The following is a 21,327-nucleotide window of genomic DNA, read 5'->3' on the forward strand; positions in this document are numbered from 1 at the left end:
ATTCTCATATCAGATGAGGAATAAAAAGATTTAATAATCCTAATGATTTTGTTGTCAATAGCATAATGTTCTAAAATTTTCCATAATGCCTTGTGCCATATTGAGTCAAAAGCTTTTTGAAGGTCTAAAAAGTTGTGACAGATTATTTTGTTATGTTCTATGTATTTTTCACCTAGTATGTGTATTGTAAAAATATAGTCAATTGTACTTCGGAACTTCCAGAAACCAGCTTGTTCATCTGATAGTCTGCTTTCCATTTTCTTTTCGATTCTTGAAAATACTATTTTTAACAGTATTTTGCTTGGATGACTAATAAGGCTTATTGTTCTGTAGTTGCTACATTTATTGCTGTTTCCCTTTTTAGGAATAGGTACAAGGACAGAAGTCCGCCAATCAGAAGGCCAAGTCTTTGTGTTCCATACGTCCCGGAATAAATTTAGCAAGGTATCTAATGATGCTGTCACCTCCTTCGACTATCAGTTCCATTGTAACACCATCAATTCCTGGTGATTTTCCTATTTTTGAGGAGCTAACTGCTGCAACGGCTTCTTTTAATATCGGGTAATCTCCTTCCTCCGAACCTCCTGGCAAAATTCCGTCCAAAATAGCGTCAGTCAGTTGAGGATCCTTTTGAAAAAGCTTGGTTGTGTAACATTTCCATCTGTCAACTATTTTCTGGTTGTCCATGATAGGAGTTCCATCTTCATCTTCTATGCTCCAATTAATTGCTGTAAAAAGTTTGGTTAATTTATTGATAATTCGAAAAGCACTTTTAGAATTATTTTTATTTAAGTCCTGTTCTATATTTTTGCATTCATCTAATATCCATAAGTTTCTAGCATGTTTGATTTCTTTTTTAATAATCTTAGTAATATTTTTATATTGTTCTCTATTATCACCGCTATTAATATGAGATTTCAAATATCTTCTTTCGTCGCATAGGTCCAAAATATTTTTGGTTATCCATGGTTTATTAATTTTCCTTTTGATCCAAGGATTTCTTCAGCTGTCTAAGTTATCTTTTGTGAGAAGTATTTTGTTTTAGATTCGATATTATTATATTCTTGAAGCTTTTGTCAAAAATTTGTTTTAATTTGTATTTGTATAGTAATTTATTTGGGGGTCTTTTAATTTTTCTATATTATGTTATATTATATTTTATTATATTTGGGTACAAATGATTTGAAAGGAAATAAAAAGACTATGAGTGAGGATGTGAAGGAATAGCTTGAGGTAGCAAAAGAACAGAGTGAGAGAGTTAGTATGGTGAGTCTGTTGCCACGACATGACAGTGAAGAGTATAGAAGGAGGACCATAATTGCTAATGACTTTAAGCATGAATTATGTTTGATGAGTGGTGTGGAATTTGTGGATGTGTGAAATGAGTTCGATGGGTGAAAGGATTTATATAAAATGGATGAATTACATCTGAATGGATTTGGTGTGCGGAGACTTGAAAAGGTGTTGTCAAATGTGGTGGAAGTGAAGTTACAGAACCAGGGAAACTAGAGTTATTAAGAAGGGAGGGGGGGAAGTAGATTTGCAGATTTTAGAGAGAGAGTTGAGTGTGTGAATGTGTGTAATATGCCCAAGCAAGTAGGAAAGACCACAAATCAGAATGGGATAAGGCATCAAAATAGGGATGGGACAAATCGGCTTCTTCAATTCATGTATACAAATGCCAGAAGTATCAGGAACAAGAGGGAAGAATATTTGGCCTTGGTTGGCACTTCCAGACCACAGGTTATTGGCATGAGTGAAACATGGATGACAGAAGATGACACAGCTAGTGGGATTAAATGTGAGGAGTATGGTGCGTTCAGGAGTGACAGGGAAAATAAAACGGGGGAAGGAGTGTTACTGATGATAGCTGATGAGCTACAGCCAAGAAGAATAGAAGTGGAACTGCAGGGTAGAGAAAAGAACACATTTGAAGCTATTTGGTGTGAGATTAAAATTAGCAGAACTAAATATACAGTTGGGTGCTGCTATAGACCAGGTGATGGAATAGATGGTGGAGATAGTATGCATAAGCAAATAGAAGAAATGAGTGGAAGGAGGATAATTATTATGGGAGATTTCAACTATGGTAACATTGATTGGAAGGAGAAGAGGACACACGGGAGGAAGGAATTGGATTTTATGCAGTTATTAAGGGATAACTATCTGGGACAGCATTTAATGAAAAATACTAGCGGTCAGAGAGTGCTTGACCTGGTAATTGCATCTGAAAATTTGACTGTAACGAATATGACCACGTTGCCACCAATTGGTGAGAGTGATCATAGGGTCTTGACTTGGGAGGTGGCTAAAGGTGTGGATTTTACAAATAAGATGGGGTACATGTGGAATTATCGGGCTGGTAAGTATGACAAGTTTAGGAGATTGATTGGTTCAGTGTCATGGCATGTACAACTGCAAGGGCTAGAAGTTGATAGTGCATGGGAGGGGATAAAGAAATGTTTACATGAAGCAATGGCTGACTGTATACCTAGAGTCCAAATAATAAATCAAGTAGGGGTTAAATGGATGAATAACACCATTAAGCTTGAGCTGCAAAAAAAGAAACAATTATGGAGGGAATTTAAGGAGAAAGGTGACCTGCAGGCACATGAACGGTAGAAACCGCAGGCCAGAAGGGTAACGAGTATGGTAAGAAAAGCAAAAAAGGATTATGAAAGAACATTGGCCATGCAGGCTAAAGAGAATCCTAAAACAGTTTTTTAGATATGTTGCAAGGAAAAGAAAAAATGTATATGGCAGAATGATTTTAAAGAATGCCGATGGCATGGAGGTAACCAAACCAGCTATATAGTTGAATTACTGAGCGAGCACTTTGCAAGAATATATCCTCCAGGTGGTGACATTGCAGAAATGAATGTACCAATAGATTATATGGGAATTGTGGTGAATGAAGTGGAGGTGAGTAGTCTATTGCAAAACCTCAATGTCAATACATCTGTGGGATTGGATGGTATACCAGCTCGTGTCATATGTGAAGCGGCTAAAGAACTGTCAGCACCTTTGACCATTTTGTTTAATTTGAGTCTTGGGTCTGGGTTAGTCCGGATGGGGTGGAAAGAGGGGAAAATAGTTCCATTGCATAAAGGAGGTTCCAAGACTGCTGTTGAAAATTACCGACCGATTAGCATATCAGGAATCGTTGTCAAGGTCTTGGAGAAATTAGTCAAGAGAAGAATACAGACCCGGATAGATGAAAATGGGATACTGTATGGGGGACAACATGGTTTTGTGAAGGGTAGATCATGCCTCAGTAACTTGCTCACGTTTTATAACACAGTGACGGCTGAACTGGATAAGGGTAATGGGTTTACAGTGATTCTACTGGACCTTGCCAAGGCCTTTGACAGGATACCACATGTTACTCTAATCAGTAAACTGGAGCAGATGGGGATGGATATAGGGTTGGTGAGGTGGATAGGAGGGTGGTTGATGGAGAGATACCAGAGAGTGGTTTATTCAGGAGTGGAGTCCAAAAGACGGCTTGTGACTAGTGGTGTGCTGCAGGGTTATGTTCTTGGACCACTACTTTTCAATTTGTTCATTAACGATATAGGAAAGGATCTGAGAGGAAGTGTTCACTTGTTTGCTGATGATGCAAAGTTGGGTAGAGCAATTGTGCACAGGATGTCAAAATTTTGCAGGATGATTTGGATAGTTTGGAGGACTGGGCTAGGGAAAATGGATGTCAATTTAATGTGGCAAAGTGTAAGGTTATGCATTTTGGAGTGAAAAGATTAGCAGCAGAATATGAGATTGGCGGAACCGTACTCCAGGAGATTGATGAGGCGGGATTTGGGAGTGTTGGTGGATAGGGAGTTGAAGTTTAGGGGGCACATTGCAAAAGTGGCCAAAACAGCTCATCAAATCATTTGGTTGCTGAAAAATACTTTAACAAGAAGAGACAAACAAGTTATTGTTCCTCTATATCGAGCCTTGATAAGACCCCAACTAGACTCCTGTGCCCAAATTTGGGTGCCAGGGTTTCTTCTTGATGGGGAGGAAGTGGAGAGGATCTAGAGACGAGTGACCAAGATGATAGCAGGTCTGTGGAATGAACCTTATGAGAACAGGTTGAAGATTTGTGGGTTGCAAAAATTGGTTGATAGGCAGAAAAGGGGTGATATGATTGAGGCATTGAAATTACTGAAGGGTTTTTATAGGATTAATCCAGAAGATATTTTTGAGAATAGGATTGGTGGTGGCAGGACTAGGGGCCATACATGGAAGCTGGGCAAGAGTGTGGTTAGCAGCGGTGTTAGAACTAGGTTTTTTACTTGGAGAGTGGTGAATGAGTGGAATAAGCTGCCAGAGTCTGTTGTGGGTGCTATGACCGTGAATGAGTTCAAGGCGAGGTATGATAGATACTGTGTGGTAGATAATGTCGAATAGTTGCTCTAGCCATGATGTTAGGGCCTCCCTCGATGAGTCTGTCGACTCCGTGGAGTTGCCCGAGATAATAATAATAATAATAATAATAATAATAATATCTTTCACGAGTTGATTTTGTAAATAATATTTCTCTCATTTTCATATTCACAGTTGTGATGACCATGTTGTGGTCACTGCCAATATCAGCTCCTGGAAATGATATGGTTCTTGTGAGGTTGATGGAGTTTTTAAATCTTGTGCTTAAAAGGATAAAGTCAATTTGGTTGTGTGTTTTACCATTAGGGGAATGCTGAATAATGAATGATTAAATGTGGAAGGAAAACTTGGGGGCAAAACATGCTTCATTCAGGCCAAATACAGGTTGAAAGAATTGGATTTTCATTTTAAGGCAAATAGTTGGGGAATCATGAGAATATAACAAGGATCTAAGTTTTGTAGATCTGCAAAAGACATATGACCAGATGTCAAGAGAAAAAACTGTTCAAAATGCTATAATTGTATGGTATATTCAGAACATTATTTCGCACAATACAACAGTCTATATTTCAGTTGTAGGTCAGCAGTTACAGCTGAAGTACAGGAGGATAGTTTGAGGTAAAATCAGCAAAAGGTTCTTTCATGAAATTCTGATATGAAAATAAGCAATAAAAAGAAAGATTATAAAAACAGACAAGAACACTGCACACATCAGCTACATCATGAATGGGAAACCTATAGAACAAGCAAAATATTTCAGCTATTTAGGCACAATTTTCAATAAAAAATAGCAAATTAAACATAGAAATAGAGAACAGAATAAGAAAAAGTGATATGGTAGAGAGTCAAATGAATATATGTGTGTGTGCGCACGCACGCACATGGAATAAGAGAGAAATTAGTCAAAACAGTAAAGTATCAATACAGAAAAAGTGTTTAACTTTATGAATCTGAAAGAAATTAAACTACTGATATAAGAGTGAGAAAAATTAGAAGAGTGAATAGATGGCATCAATAGCCAAATCATATTAAAAAATGAAGACATAAGGAACTCAACTGTGAGCATTAGGAATGAATAAGCATAGTTAATCTCAGGTGGTATAGTTACTTACTCAGAATGGGAGAGAAAATGTTAATGAAACAGGTGTTTAAATGACAGGTGGAAGGAAAACAACTCAGAGGAAGATCAAGATCTAGATAGATTCATACAGTTAGAAATGCTTTAGAAGATCAAAAGATAACATCTTACAATATTATTATTATTATTATTTGACACTTCCAGGGAGTCCAAAGACTTATTGAAGGAGGGCACCTGCTCTACAACAGTCTCAACCACTCAATCCACCAACTGACCGCAACTACAGCAACGCCATCTACCGCCAACCACCACCACTAGTATTTCCACAGACAACACAAACATCCATGCCCACGGCAGGATTTGAACCCGCAGCCTTTTGGCTGCAGAGCGGATACGCTCTGCAGACTAATTTGGAGGAAAACTGTCAACAGGAAGTTATTAATAAAGTACATTTATCATATAGTGCTATATTTATACTATGCTCTGTACATATCAGGAATTTGATGATGATACTTCAACCAGCTCTATTTCTTTTCTGTTGATACTTCTTACATTAATGAAGCTTCTGTTCAATCATGCTGATGTTGCATTTCAGTTTGATTCAACAACTGACCTTTTATCGTTTGCTCTAGGAGATTCCCCTGTCAGCACAACATTCTATGATGGTGTACCATGACTACTTTCAGTTTATGGCAATACATAATAAAATTTGGTAAGCTATATTCCAAACTGCCAGTCCATCCCCCATTCATTCAGTTTCCAAGTGAATCTACTAAAGGAACACACCAGGAGAAGTGAGATTGTATATTAAGTCAGAGGCTCCAGTCAGTTCTATTTGGAAATGTCCTCCTGGTTATCAAGCTTTGATCCTTAAACAATCCTTTTAGATATTTTCATAATTTCAACTAACTTCTTTTTTTGTAGCAGATAAAGAAGACAAACCACCTGCTAACACCCAATGATCTCACACAAATTTTGATGCATCTTCCAGAATATCTGATTATCTAATGACCAAACACAATTTCTTCTTCACCTATAGTTCCTCTAAGTATACTGTATATTTGTCCCCATGGCAATTCAGATTAATTACAGGTTGGCAGTCATGTCTTCTCTTATAGAAAATTACTTATGCAGCCATTCTCAGCATGTTCCTATCTTCGATCTTCAATTTTTTTTATTATATTCTTGACTGAATTATTGTTTTCAATCTTCTGATCCAAACATCTATAATGAATGCATCACTGAAACAATTATTATTATTCTCTATTTTAATTTAAATTTTACTCCTGCATCAAAGTCTTAGTTATCCAGATAAACTATACCAATCCCATCAACATGAAAACCCAGCATATACACAAAGTGTAACAAGCCTTCAGTGGAATCTGTAGCTTTCTTTTCTATCAATGTTCAAGTCCAATTTCAAAAAGCTCAAACTTTCATTATGTTCTGATGCCAGTCTTGTGTTCTGGTTCTTTTTTTTTTTGCTGATTTTTTTTTATGTTTCTCCCACCCATGAAAAGTTATTTGCAAACCTATAGCACATGCTGTACAGTGGATGGACTACAGATTTTTTTTCTTCTATTTTATCAATTTCATATTATTTTTGAATTTTTAATTTTTACAGTCCAGAAACCCTGCTAGACATCAAACATGAAACTTCAAGCTACTTCAGGCTTGAAGTAGCTTGAAAAAAGCTGGGCGATGGTTGCACACCAGGCAATGAAATTCATCTTCCACCTACAGACACTCAAAAATATCCATGTCCACAGCGAGATTCAAACCCACAGCTGCCCGTTGGTTGAAGAGTGAGTACACTAACCACTCGACCAACAAGGCTGGCCTTGCCTAAGCTCCAGCCAAAACTGGTATTCAACCCTGATTTTTATTGTTTTTATTTTTCATCCATGATCTTTCTACTAATCATTACCCACAGAGAAAGCAAACCTTCTGTTTTTTTACTTTTCCTGTATGTCCTGTGCTGATCATCCAGGTAATAATGTCCTCCATTCCATTCAGAGCCTCTTAATTTTTTTTTGCACAAGATGAGAAATCATGACCAATCTGGAAAATAAAGTCCAATTCTTGATTGGAAACAAACTTTTCTACAACTTCACATTCGGGATTCATCTACATACTTCCCAAACTCTAGTCATTGTTTATATGACTTTTAACAGTTTCTCACTTTACTAAGTCAGTTCAAATAATTTTTTGCATGGAGAAATCTTAACACTTAAGACAAGCCAAAGGAGTAAAAATTCCTCTAACTATATTTATGGTGCAAATCTACAGGGACATACATATGGAACCCATCTTAATAATGTATTCATCAATTTATTATCCAGAAGTTTTCCATAAAATGTAGTCCTTTTGAAAATACTAAAGAGAGAGTGTGCATAACTACTGGGGGATCTGTCCTTATTCTATAGTTGCTACTTCAATGAAAAACTTCACTTAGCTATGTGCAAATTAAATACATTTGTAGTTCATAACAATCAGAGATTTACTGAAGATGCAAAAACTTAACATTCCAAAATCTAAAAATTGTAGTATAATATATATTAAATTTACCTGAATTAGTTTTCTATGTCTAGTGAAACATTTCTTAATTTTAAAAGCTTTGTTGTTGTTGTTGGGTCCACTGAATTGCTTCTAGATATGACCGTGGGCCTGTAGAACTGCTTTGGCAATCTCTTGAACTTTGATGGAGTAGAGCTTTTCTGTAGGGTTATTGTCAAATTCCTGTAGAGCAGCAACAATTGCTGGATAAGAGTAGATATGGGCAGGTATTTCGATCCCTGGACAGTTCTTGCATGTTTCATAACTTCTACTACTGTCTGGATGAATTTTCATGCCTTTAAACTGTTCCGTCCTTAGCCCGGTGATGATCGTGGTTATTTCTCTATTTTCATTTATTTCACAGATTTCATTCTTCTTCTTGATAGTTTGTTTATTTTTGTGACGGTTTGCATCAGTTGGTGATAGTGGATGTGATTTTTGATGTATCTTGCTTCTTTGGCAAGTCTATCTGCTCTCTCATTGCCTTCAATATTTACAAGGTGGTATCCAGTGGTGAGCCATGGAAATTTTAACAAAGGGCTCGCATTGTCGAGCAAAAAAAAAGAGCCATATTTCACACAAAAACTTTTATTAATACAGCTTGTGTACAAATTCCAATCAAGAAGTATTAGAGGACAATGAACCTCTAAAGACTATCATTTTTAAACAAATATTTCATGATCTAAACATGAAATATTTGCACACAATCAACTGTGTTAATTTATTTTTCATAAGAAAAACATTTTTAACTATCGAAATATAATAAGAATGAAATCTTTTATAAAACATTTGATTGGCTTCTGGTTTTACCATACGATTAGCAACCAGAAGGGAGAAGGGTAAAGATAGTGCATGCGCTTATTTTATTTTCAAAGTTGGGTGCATTCGTTATAGAGGAGTTGAAAACATAATACCAAATAATCTATACACTGCCGAATACACCAATTTTTGTCAGGTTACCATATGAGTTTGAACTAACCGACAATTCTAAAAATTATATAATGTTAGTCAAGTAAATAATAGTTTAACATCCGATGTTTCACTGACTGATATCTGTCAGCATTTTCAAAGCATACACTGGTAAGCAATAGAAAGTAACAAAAACTAGGAAACTAACCGACAATTCTAAAAATTATATAAAGTTATCACTGTGTGATATAATGATATAATACGCGTGTCGCAAGCACAACATTTTATTTGTTGAGAAATTTATTGTAATTTTCATGAAAGTTCATTTCTTTTTGGTTAAATGATCTGATAAGAGTTTTCCATATATCTGGTAAGATTAGGCCTTGATTCTTATTTAAGTTACCTGTTGAATGGGCGACTGTAGCAGCTTCTTTAAATGTTCTGGAATGGTAGTTCTCTTCTATGTAGGGCATATGGCTCATATCCCATTCAATATTATGGTTGGTAGAGGCAAAGTTGGAAGAAAGGCCTGATATATCCTGTCTGTTGTTCCTTACAAAGCCTATGTATTCTTTCTTTCTTGTTTCAAAACTTCTAGATGTTTGTCCGATGTAATTAATACCGCATGAACCAGGGTATGCTATAAACTCCAGAGTATTTGTAGAAAGGATGGCTATCTTTCGGTGATCTTATAAACTTTTGGATGGTCTCAATAGGTTTGAGAAGGTTACTCTGATATTATATGGTTTTAGAAAAAGAGCTAATTTTTTGGATATGGTACTAACAAATGGAATTGTTATAGAGCTGATGTATTGGGTTTCATCTCGTTGTCTTTGCAGAATGTCACTAAAGAGAATCTTGTTGATGATTTTTGTAGGGTAGCCATTTAGGGATAGATCTCTGGATATTTTCATTAATTCTTCTTGTAAGTTGCCAGGGTCTGTGGTACACTGTATAGCTCTTTTTTTGAGTATATGGATAATGCTGAGTTTCTGAGATATGTGGTGAGACGAGTCGAAATGGAGGTAGCGTCCAGTGTTAGTAGGTTTTCTATATACCGACAGGTTGATGCTATTATCAGTTTGTTTCTTAATAAGGACATCGAATGGAAGTTTATTATCTTTTTCTAGTTCCAATGAGAACTTGATAGTGTTGTGGAAGCAATTAATTTTGTTTAGATAATCTATTAGTTCCTCTTTTTTGTGATTCCAAATGATGAATATGGTATGTTGACAACATCTTCATCATTTGGAATCACAAAAAAGAGGAACTAATAGATTATCTAAACAAAATTAATTGCTTCCACAACACTATCAAGTTCTCATTGGAACTAGAAAAAGATAATAAACTTCCATTCCTAGATGTCCTTATTAAGAAACAAACTGATAATAGCATCAACCTGTCGATATATAGAAAACCTACTAACACTGGACGCTACCTCCATTTCGACTCATCTCACCACATATCCCAGAAACTCAGCATTATCCATATACTCAAAAAAGAGCTATACAGTGTACCACAGACCCTGGTCACTTACAAGAAGAATTAATGAAAATATCCAGAGATTTATCCCTAAATGACTACCCTACAAGAATCATCTACAAGATTCTCTTTAGTGACATACCGCAAAGACGAGATGAAACCCAATACATCAGCTCTATAACAATTCCATTTGTTAGTACCATATCCAAAAAATTGGCTCTTCTTCTAAAACCATATAATATCAGAGTAACCTTCAAACCTATTGAGACCATTCAAAAGTTTATAAGATCACCGAAAGATAGCCATCCTTTCTACAAATACTCTGGAGTTTATAGCATACCCTGGTTCATGTGGTATTAATTACATCGGACAAACATCTAGAAGTTTTGAAACAAGAAAGAAAGAACACATAGGCTATGTAAGGAACAACAGACGGGATATATCAGGCCTTTCTTCCCACTTTGCCTCTACCAACCACAATATTGAATGGGATATGAGCCATATGCCCTACATAGAAGAGAACTACCATTCCAGAACATTTAAAGAAGCTGCTACAGTCGCCCATTCAACAGGTAACTTAAATAAGAATCAAGGCCTAATCTTACCAGATATATGGAAAACTCTTATCAGATCATTTAACCAAAAAGAAATGAACTTTCATGAAAATTACAATAAATTTCTCAACAAATAAAACGTTGTGCTTGCGACATGTGTATTATATCATTATATCACACAGTGATAACTTTATATAATTTTTAGAATTGTCGGTTAGTTTCCTAGTTTTTGTTACTTTCTATTGCTTACCAGTGTATCCTTTGAAAATGCTGACAGATATCAGTCAGTGAAACATCGGATATTAAACTATTATTTACTTGACTAACATACAGAATTAAGTCTTTAATTTATTAATACTAGTGGTCAAGAAAAAGGTCATAATATTTTTTTTTTTTGAAAAAAGTAAACAAGAACAAGGGGCTCGCAAATTTGAAAAAAATTTAATAAAGGGCTCGTACGAGCCCCTTATAGCTCACCACTGGTGGTATCCATTGCAGTGTACAGTTCTTATTTTTCAAATTTGTTAGTTGTCCATGAACTTTTTGTGTGAGTTTTGTTTTCCATTTTTTAATGCTCCAAGTGCAGATTTTGAGTGACTGTAGATGGTTATTCCTTCTGTACTATTTAACTATTTATTACTGGATTAGAGAGATAGAACTTGAGAGCTGCTTGTATGGCTGTTAATTCACAAGTGAAGTTTGAAGCTATTTTGCAAGCTGTGGTTTTTATTTGCATTTCCTCACCTCCAGGTAGAGTTATAAAAATCCCTGCTCTTCCTTGGTTGAGTGCTTCACAAGATGATCCATCAGTGTAGGCAATGACATGGTTTAGATTATTTAAGTGGTGTATAGTGTCAAGTCCTTTTCTTTTATTTACATGCTGTGAATCCTTTTTTGAACATCATTCTAGGAGATTTAAGTTAATCATTGTGTTTTTTTGTAGTTTAGTGGAAAAGAATGGTTCTTTGCTTATTTCAGTGGATAGGTGCTCTAAGTCTATCTGTTTTCTAATTTCATGATCATATCGTAAAGTAGATGATCTCTTTAGTCTAGATTTACTGATCCAGGCATCGAAAGTCTTGAGTGAGATGCGATCCTGTTGTTGGCTCCTGATTCTGTTAGTGAACTTAACTGTGGAGAGTTTTCTTCTGTCTTATAGTATGTGAAGTCCACACTCTTGTTGAGCTTTTAAATTATTTGTGGATGAGACTGCTATAATAATTTTTGCTGCTCTTGATTGTACTCTGTCAAGCTTTTCTTTTAAGCTAGTAGAAGCTGGAGCCCAGATTGTTGAGGCATATTCCATAGTGGGTCGTATGAGTGCTGTATATGTAGTTTTGAGTGTCTTTGGTTTTGCATTCCACTTTGTTCCTTTTGATGATATTAAGCTTTTTAAGAGCTTTATTAGATATATTTGTGATGGATTGTAAATCTTAGTTCAGTATCTAGGGTTAGGCCTAAGTATTTGGGAGAGACTGTTTTTTCCTATTTTGATATTATACATTTTGATTTAGAGGTTGGAATTGTGTCTATTTTTTTGATCAGTGAAGAAGATATTGGGTTTATCTGTAATTTGAGTTCCTTTGCCCATCTTTCTAAACCTTTTAATGATTTATTTAGAACTTTTTCAGATGGTTGAGGATTACTGCTTGTGTGCCAGATTGCTATATCATCCACAGAGCATGCTATTTTTGTGTCATTTATTACTTGAGGATGAATATTGTTCATATAGATGAGAAATAGGAGCGAGCTTAGAACAGAACTTTGTGGGACTCCAGCCCAAGTTCGATGTATGTTGGAAGAAGTTCCATTAACTTTTACTTTAATTTTTCTTCCTTTCATGAAATCTGAAATCCAAATTAATGCGTTTCCCCTTTATTCCAGTATCGTATGCAATTTTTATTAACTTTTGTCTTCACACACGATTGAAGGCAGCTGTAAGATCTAAGAAAATTGCTGTTGTCTTCTTTGGTGGTTTTTCTTGAAAGCCATCTATGATTGATTGGCAAAGATAAAATAATTGATTTTCTGTACTGTGTTGGGACCTGTATGCTGTTTGGTAGAAGTTGATCTTGTTATTTTCTAATTTAAATCTATTAAAAATTTAAATCTATTTAAATCTAGCTTTTAGAGTAGTATATAGGTGCACTTCAGAAACTGGCATACAAACATGTTATTTTTTGCTTGGTGTCAGTATCCAAAGGATATCAAGGGAAAGTGTAGCCATCATACTAAGATCATAAACTGGTTAAGATAAAAATTACTACATGATTAAATATGCATTATTACTAACTTTCTTCTTAATAAGCTAATATGAATTACTACATGAGCATTAGTTGCATCTGTTAATCATAAGATTTTTTCCCCTGCCTTCTGTTTACATTGCCTAATCATTAGACAGATTGATTGTCTAATTCTGAGTCAGATACACATCATGCAGCAGTCCACTTTATGAAGTAGTCAATGTAATGGCTATGACTTACCATTCATGAAGTGTGAAATTTCAAAATTTTTGAGGCTATAAGATTTTTAATTTGTTCTCTCCCCTTCATCAGGTACACAATGCAAAATATTTCTAAAAATTTCTGCTTCACAGCCTTATGAAAAGTGAGCAAACATTTTGATACGTTACTCAGTTACTTAGGAGCATACATTTCAGTTCACCTAGAAAAGTATGAGTGTATATCTGCTGAGTATCAATTTTCAAGAGGAAGCCACATGAAAATAAATCAAGTTTGATCAGTAACACTGAAGAAAATATTTACCCTAGCTGGGAATCCTTCCTAAATAGTTCTGTCCATTTTTGAATCAGCTCTTTAAGCTTATCTGCTACTTTTACATGAACCTGCAAAGAAGCAGTATAGTAAAAACTGAATAAAACCAAATAAACCCAAGTGCAAATAGAAAGAGTCAAATTATAAGTTAAATGCACATTTCACTTGACAAGAAATTATATTCTTGTTTTTATCTAATACCCATTAGATAATGGGTAATACCCATTACCCAAGTGTAAGCATAAATACATAAACTTCATACCCAAATGTATGAAGTAAATGCATTAAAACTTTATTAAGATTTAAAGTTAATTCAAAATCAGCTAACGCCTTTTTATTCCCGTATATACGGGAGTAGGCGAGGCCATTTAGCCCTATCTAACTTTTGGAGACTGAGTGGGCAGTTCAATCTCCACTGGTACCCAATCAGAGACAGATGGCCCAAGGCTATCACTAATTAAGCGGTACGCAGTGAAGAGAGACGGCTCAAATGTGCCGCCATCTCGTGGTCTCTAACCCTAACACAATATATTTAATGTCTGAAATAATGTGGGTTCTACGGTCGATTTTCTTGAGTTTACAGGACGAAAAACCCGAGTTTCCGGGAGGAAAAACCTGCTTGCCCGTGCCAGAGATCGACTAACTCGGGAACCGCTCGAAAAAAGGCTTAGAAAAATTTCCTCTAGTCGCCGACTAGACTCGAAACCAAGACTTCCTTCGTGCAGCCTAGCGCGATGGTGTGCAAACGCCACATCCACTGAGCTACACAGGCTTCTTTAAAGTTAATTTAATATTATAATTTTTTAATAAATTTAGCAATTTTTTAAATTTTTAATTAAATTAAATTTTTAATTTAACCTCCCAAACGGCTGGTGTGGATGATATAGTCAGCTCTCCCTAGCTTTTTTCATGGATCAAAACTTCGTCAGTAGCTTTTTTCATGGATCAAAACTTCGTCGGCATTCTACCTTTTATCATGCCATTACCTTCCTCTGCCGTTAATCTCGTTACGGCTATTCTATAGCCATTAGTAGATTAACTGTTGCTGAGTGACCTTTGTGTCCCCCTGTGTTTACGTCTACTGTGTTGCTTAGAATGCCATTTACTGTCCTAAGATATTTGACCTTTTTTGCCTCTAAAATGATTTATTGTGTCTCTTCCCAAAAATTGAAACGAATTTCACATATGCAAAAAAAAATCAATCATGAAATGACCACTGATCAGCTTTTGCAATGAATCTATTTAGTGATAGTAAATTTGGTGTATTTTATTCTACATATCAGTGCACCGGAAGAGTTGCACTGATTGTTCTTTCACTTTACGTATAATAATTGAATAATTTTTTTTCGAATTTCAGAATTTTCAAATGTTTGCTTTGAAAATATTATGTCAAATATTTATATTTTTAAATAATATTTATTGAAATAAATATGTCCTTTTGCTTTCATTTCTAACCAAATAGCATTATATGGATCATGACATTTCAGTTTTAGAAACGATTTTTTGTTATTCATAAAGACAAAATAAAAAAAAAATGTTAAAATGCTAAATTGCATTATTTGATACCAAAAAGACACAATCGGTGTCCGATTGTGTCTTTTTGGTATCAAAAATTTATATCCAATGATATTTTAGCAGTGATTCTTCGCCTTCGTCTTTTATTTATTTATTTATTTATTTATTTGTAATATGCATATTACAATAATATCTAATGCATATCCTCGTAGATATGTTGAAAATATGTGAAAAATATCATATACGGAATGATTCAAAATTTTTGCTCATTTTGAAGATTTTCTAATGCTTCCCCCCCCCCTCCTTATCCTCTCTGAATGGAACTGAATTGCATTGCATAACTACTCTAAATTTCTATACAAGTTTGAAAGCTTTTCTAGACATCATTCAAAATCAATTACTTCATTTTACCATTTTGACAAAAGATATACGGCAATCAGATTGTACCGTGAAGCTTCTAATTCTGTTCTGTTTATTTGCAATCTAAAACCAGCTGTTCTATTGTCCGCTGAAATTATGTGAAATTTTAGAAATAATATGCTATATTTTCACCATGCAAAATTGTTTATATGCATACCACACAAAAGAAAGTTCAGTAGTATTATTTTTTTGTTTGTTTTTCTTTAAAAAAATCTAAATATTACTTCTGCTGCTGGAAGCTATTTCTGAAATAATCTACGTCTTATAAATACTTGGTAATATCCTCTTAGCTGGAGGAAAAGTTGAAGGCTTATTACTCTCAGTGCTATTGGGAAGAAAGGGGAGAACACTAAAGTGCCTCAGGCTGTAGTGCAGAATATGTCAAGAATGTCTTGTTTCCTTTTCGATTGTTGATTACCGATATCCTAACAGAAATACTGACATTTCGTTTACATGCTTATACATTATTTATGGCAAAATAATTGCTTAATTTATAATGATCAGTTTCACTTTTATTATCAAAAATTAGAAATTAAATCATACAATTATCTTGAAAAAGAGGATTTGAATTATTTTCAAAGAAAAGGTGCATATGCATTTCATAATCTTTTTTTTGGGGGGGGGGGGGGGAGGTATAGACCTAATCAATCTGCGGATATTTCAGATAATTTATTTCATAAATCGTTCGCAAGACAGCTGGTACAAACGTAAATCACTTGGGGAACATACCCATTCATTTTAGTGTAAAATAGTAGCAAAGGTTCAGTTACTTTAGATATGTAATCTAAAAGAAAATGTTATGTCTGCTGAGATTAGAATCTTACGTGAATAATTTTTCTGACATGATTTCTCTACTCGTTATAATGTAACCAATTGACAGATTTTTTCCCTCATGCAGACTCCATGTTATATGCAATGATTTCTTCTTTGTACTACAAGAAAAAAAAATCAGATAACAGAAGAAAAATATGTAGTATTTTCTTTTCCACTGGCTGAATTTACAATGTTCTTTCTTTGTGTTTTGAAGAGAAAGTGCAAATGACTTTTTTCTTACTATTTTTGCCATTATAACATCTCATATAATTATAAGAGTGACATTTTGCTGTTTTTCTCCCACACGAGAAACAGAAATAAGGTAGTAATAATATTGTTGATTATGTCAAACTTCATTGTAGCAGAAATTTTTATTACAAAACTTTGTAATATGTATATCTCCGAAACAAGAAATTTGGAACCCATATCACATCAATGTTGAGTGTTGGCAAGGTGAAAATGTTCCCGTTATTATTTATATATTTCATTTATTAACTAGGGGTCTATGCCCCCCCACCCCCCGTGTTCCGGTCTGGTAGGCCAGTTCTCCTTCAATTGTGATAACTCGAAAGGGGGTTCCACCCCTGAATTCTGATGACTATATATATATATATATATATATATATATATATATATATATATATATATATATATATAGGGTAGATTTTATTTCATTATTTTTTATTGTTTTGGTGAAATACTTTAACATAGGTTCCTCTTATATTTTATTCCTTCGAAAATATCATTCTGTGTCATAAAAAGAACTTAAAAATTCACCTTCAAGATGAAAAGGAAACAGTTCATTCAGGTATCCCTCTATCAATATTTGTAGTCCTGAAAAGGACTGTTTTGATGGCCTTGAAAACAAACATTTTTTATTTCATACTGTTCAGAATTTAAAATTCTTGAAAAGTGTGGAACACCTTGAAGCAAGGGTAAACACACAAAGCAGTTTTACACTCAGGGCACCAGATTTTTGTTTCCTTTCTGATATTTTTTTATTACATACATAACATTTGCATGCAGGTTTTTTTTTTATTAGCCGTTGGTGGTAGATTTTCGGAAAAATGGTTGGAGTTAGCAGCGTCCAACCTCAGATGTCTGGCAGGATTTCCTGTTTTTCTGCTTGCTGAAGAAGGCGCATGTGCATGCAGCAATGCTTTCGCAATTTCTATTCTGTATTCTACATGTTATGGTAGACAAACATTTTTTCTTGTGCAGGAGGAAACTGTTCCAAATAACAAAATCTAATACATGTCCAAACACTTTTTTGTAATATTTTTTATGCTGTTTCCTCATTACAGAGTAGAATGATAGCTGCTGATCGCACCTGTCGACTCCACCCATAGTGTCGTTGTATGCACACACACAGCAATGGGTTTTTCTTTCTTCAAACCATGCTTCTCCACGGATTCCGTTGATGGATTGTGCAGAGAAAAACATCGTTTTTGTCTTTCCAACGTAGTGCAAAGGCTTTCCCTCGCTGATAAGCTCAGATTTCCCCCTTCAATAGCTCTCCTGAAGCCAGATCTGGAGGCATATATCGCCTTTTTGCATTTACAGTAACATAACTATCTGTACAATGCTGTAAAAGCAAATCAGCGAGTTCAGGACACATATAGTAATTATCCATTGTAATGCAGTAACCTTTCCCCAGTAAAGGGTCTCTCAATATCAGACAATATACATAAATAATATGTATATTGTCTGATTTATAATTTGCTAATTTATAATAATCACCACATAGTTTCATTATCGAAAAATGAAAGTTATGTGGAACAATTACTAGAGAAAAATAACGAATTAAATAAAAACTGTACCTATGTTTCATAACAGTTTTCGGGTGAGTGATAGTAATGCAACATGGGGGGGGGGGGTTAAACTATCAGAGGTAAAATAAAGTTCAATTCTATTGTGAAAGGAAATGAAATTTTGATATACATATTTTGAATGATAAAAATAAGCAAATGTATCGCTTACTTTAAAAATTGGAGAATAAAATATCTGAATTATGCAGAAAATATAAATTTAAATCATAACTGTTAATTTCATTTTGTAATGACCAATTATACAAGGAAACCAAGAAAGTGAAAGTAAAAGATGAGTAGATTACTATACAACATGAAGAAAAAATTTAGTGATATGATTAAAGAATTTCATGTTATTCTCTATAAAGCAAAGTTGCTCTAGCATGTCCTAAAGGAAATCTGTGAAGTATTATTCGATTTCGAAGGTTTTGTACAAAAATAAAAATAATATAAACTGGAACATCGGCAGCCGGTTTTCTTTTCTTTTTTTAAAAGAATATTTCAAATAATTATTGTGAATTAATTTCTTCGAGAACAAAGAAAAATCTTTTGTCTAGTAAGCGATTAGAAAAAAATTAGCGCAAAAAAATAAATAATTAAATTGGTTCTCCAAGGTAAGGCTTTGTTCACTTAAATATTTTTAAGTGAACAAATTATACAAGATCTTTATTTTGTCCAGACATTAAAATTGTATTGTACAATAAAAAGAGAAAACAAAAATATAAATAATTTCTCTATTTTTAGTCTATCCTATATAACTAAAATCCAGTTGACCAGCATGGAACAAGGAAGTGAGTTTCTTGTTATAGGCAACTGAGAGGCAGCTACGAACGAGAGATAATCCGATTAACTGTTCTCTTCAGCGTGAGGGTTTATCACACTTTCTAATGGACATGACAGTCAAATTGCACTTCTTATCCAGGTTCTTTAAACAGGTGGGCTGAAACATATCCACATTTAGCTGGATGTTTATAGACATCCTAGCCGTTTGGGAGGTTAATAAATAATAAAAAATAATAAATTTAATCGACAAGTGGTGTTTCACTGAAGGTTTGTGTAAAGAAGGCTCCTGGTTCAGATAAGTGTTTTTGACTAATTAATTGTAAATCAGTATGTTTATGTGTAAGGATTGCAGTAGAAGTTAGGTGCTTGAAGTGCTTGTGTGTGGGCTTGTTTAAGTTCATTTACAAAATGTTAAACCTATGGCAGAGTACAGTAACTGGCAAAGGAAAGATGGTGGCAGCTTTGTCTTTACAACAGTTTAATTTAGATTTGAATCATTTCATGAAAATGCTAGGTAGGCTATATGTATTTGTTAGATTATGTTAATAAATTATGGATATATATAAAGTGGATGGAAGGCAGGCATGTGTAAAGTGTGATCTGAATGTGGACTTGATGGGTTTTAACATATTGGTAACTGAAGGTGCTAGCAGCAAGAATGCCACGAGAAGGATGAGTACTCATCTGATGGCAAAGAGAGAAGCTGCAAAAGAGGAGCAAAATATTGGTAAAAAAAAAAAAAAGTTTTGTACCTAACAGTAAGATGGTGAGCAGTGTTGATGGCAAACAAGCGTATGTGACTGCAATAAAATTGAGAGAGTGAATGATAGTGAGAAATTGACACAAGATTTGAAAGCTGAGTTGGTGAAGTTGAGGCAAGAGATGAAACAGATGCAGAGTGAAATAAAGAGAACTGTAGATATGCATGGAAAAGTGAAGAACACAGGAACAGTATGAAAGAGGAAATGAAAGACTTGCTAGAGGTATTGTATGGGAATTCAGTTATTAGAGGTGTGGTAAACGAGAAGATGCAAAAGATATGTTTTCTGAGAGGTAAAATGAATAGAGTAAATGAGGTGTTGGATATGAGAAGTAAGCGAGCAAAACAGTTGGTAGTGGTTGAAGAGACAAATGACTTGACTGTGAACAAGGAGAATGGTAAGAATGGATTTCAAGAGGTTGTTGAGAAGAATAAAGGCTAACAGTGTGATAGAATAGGTATTAGTGTGTTGTCCAGGTATGACAAGGTGGAGAGCAAAGATTACTAATGATATGTTAGCAGAAATTAGTAAGGAAAAAGGAGTGCAGTTTATTAATGTGTGGAATGAGTCTGAAGGACGAACTGAACTGTATAAGAGTGATGGAATACATTTGAATGGTTTAGTGTGAGTCATTTAGAGAGACTGCGCTGAAAGGAAGAGCAATGAGTGCAGAGAATGAATCTGATCAAGTAAAAAGTGATGTGAAAGAGCAGAAATTAAGGAGAAACTGAAGTGGCATTTATGAATGAAGTGAGCAGCATGAGTTTAGATGTTGTTTGGCTTCCACACTTGTTAAGAAAATAAGTGTGGAAGCCAAACAGAGAAAGTGGGAACTCAGAGTGAAAAAGGCTGATGCTCCAAAAGGATGTGAATGTGTAGCAAAAAGGAAAGGGGATGATTGAGATCTAGGGAAAACATCTAGCCTTTTCAGCTAGATTTGAAGAAGGTTCTGGGATGAATAAGGAGAAAAAGAAATGACTTGAGGAAAGTATGGAGAAATCACATTTAGAAGTGGTATCAGTGAAACTTCTTATACACGTACGAATGAAAAAATTAGAATAATCGAAGAAAATGTGTTGAATGATTTGCAATTCTAATTTATTGCATAGAAAATAATTATTACCAAATATGATAAATTAAGTTATGTTCTTGGCTTAATCCTTTATCCAAGTGTAAGCAAACAAAGTTTGCGCCTGAAGTAACTTCAGGATTGGGCAACTCGTATATAGAGGCTAATGACTTCACATCACTTGCCTTAGTATCCCATAATGCAAAGCACATATCCTTACGGACATGTATCATGCTATGTATTATGGGAAGGATCACTATTCAGACCAGTTTTGACCTTTATTGAGGTCTCATCAGTGGGAGCCAGACCCAGAAGTGATATCAGGTGGAGTAATGCAGAAGTCATATTTACTTGTATATGGAAATATATGAGTAAATATACTACTGAGAATAATTTTTAATGTGGTTCAAAATATT

General features: G+C 34.7%; 1 protein-coding gene across 1 annotated transcript in view; it reads right to left on the minus strand.

The window, feature by feature from the left end:
• The window catches only part of LOC150107048 (signal transducing adapter molecule 2-like), a 387,379-nt gene that overhangs the window by 288,432 nt on the left and 77,620 nt on the right, over nt 1–21,327 (minus strand). The window contains exon 4 of the mRNA XM_090392915.1: nt 13,734–13,813. Coding sequence (XP_090249041.1) covers nt 13,734–13,813 — 80 coding nt within the window. The remainder of the gene's footprint in view (nt 1–13,733; nt 13,814–21,327) is intronic.

This window comes from Typopeltis vanoorti, chromosome 5, assembly GCF_054136105.1.
Source record: "Typopeltis vanoorti isolate ZY-2024b chromosome 5, IOZ_Tvanoo_1.0, whole genome shotgun sequence".
In the NCBI taxonomy this organism is placed as follows: domain Eukaryota; kingdom Metazoa; phylum Arthropoda; class Arachnida; order Uropygi; family Thelyphonidae; genus Typopeltis; species Typopeltis vanoorti.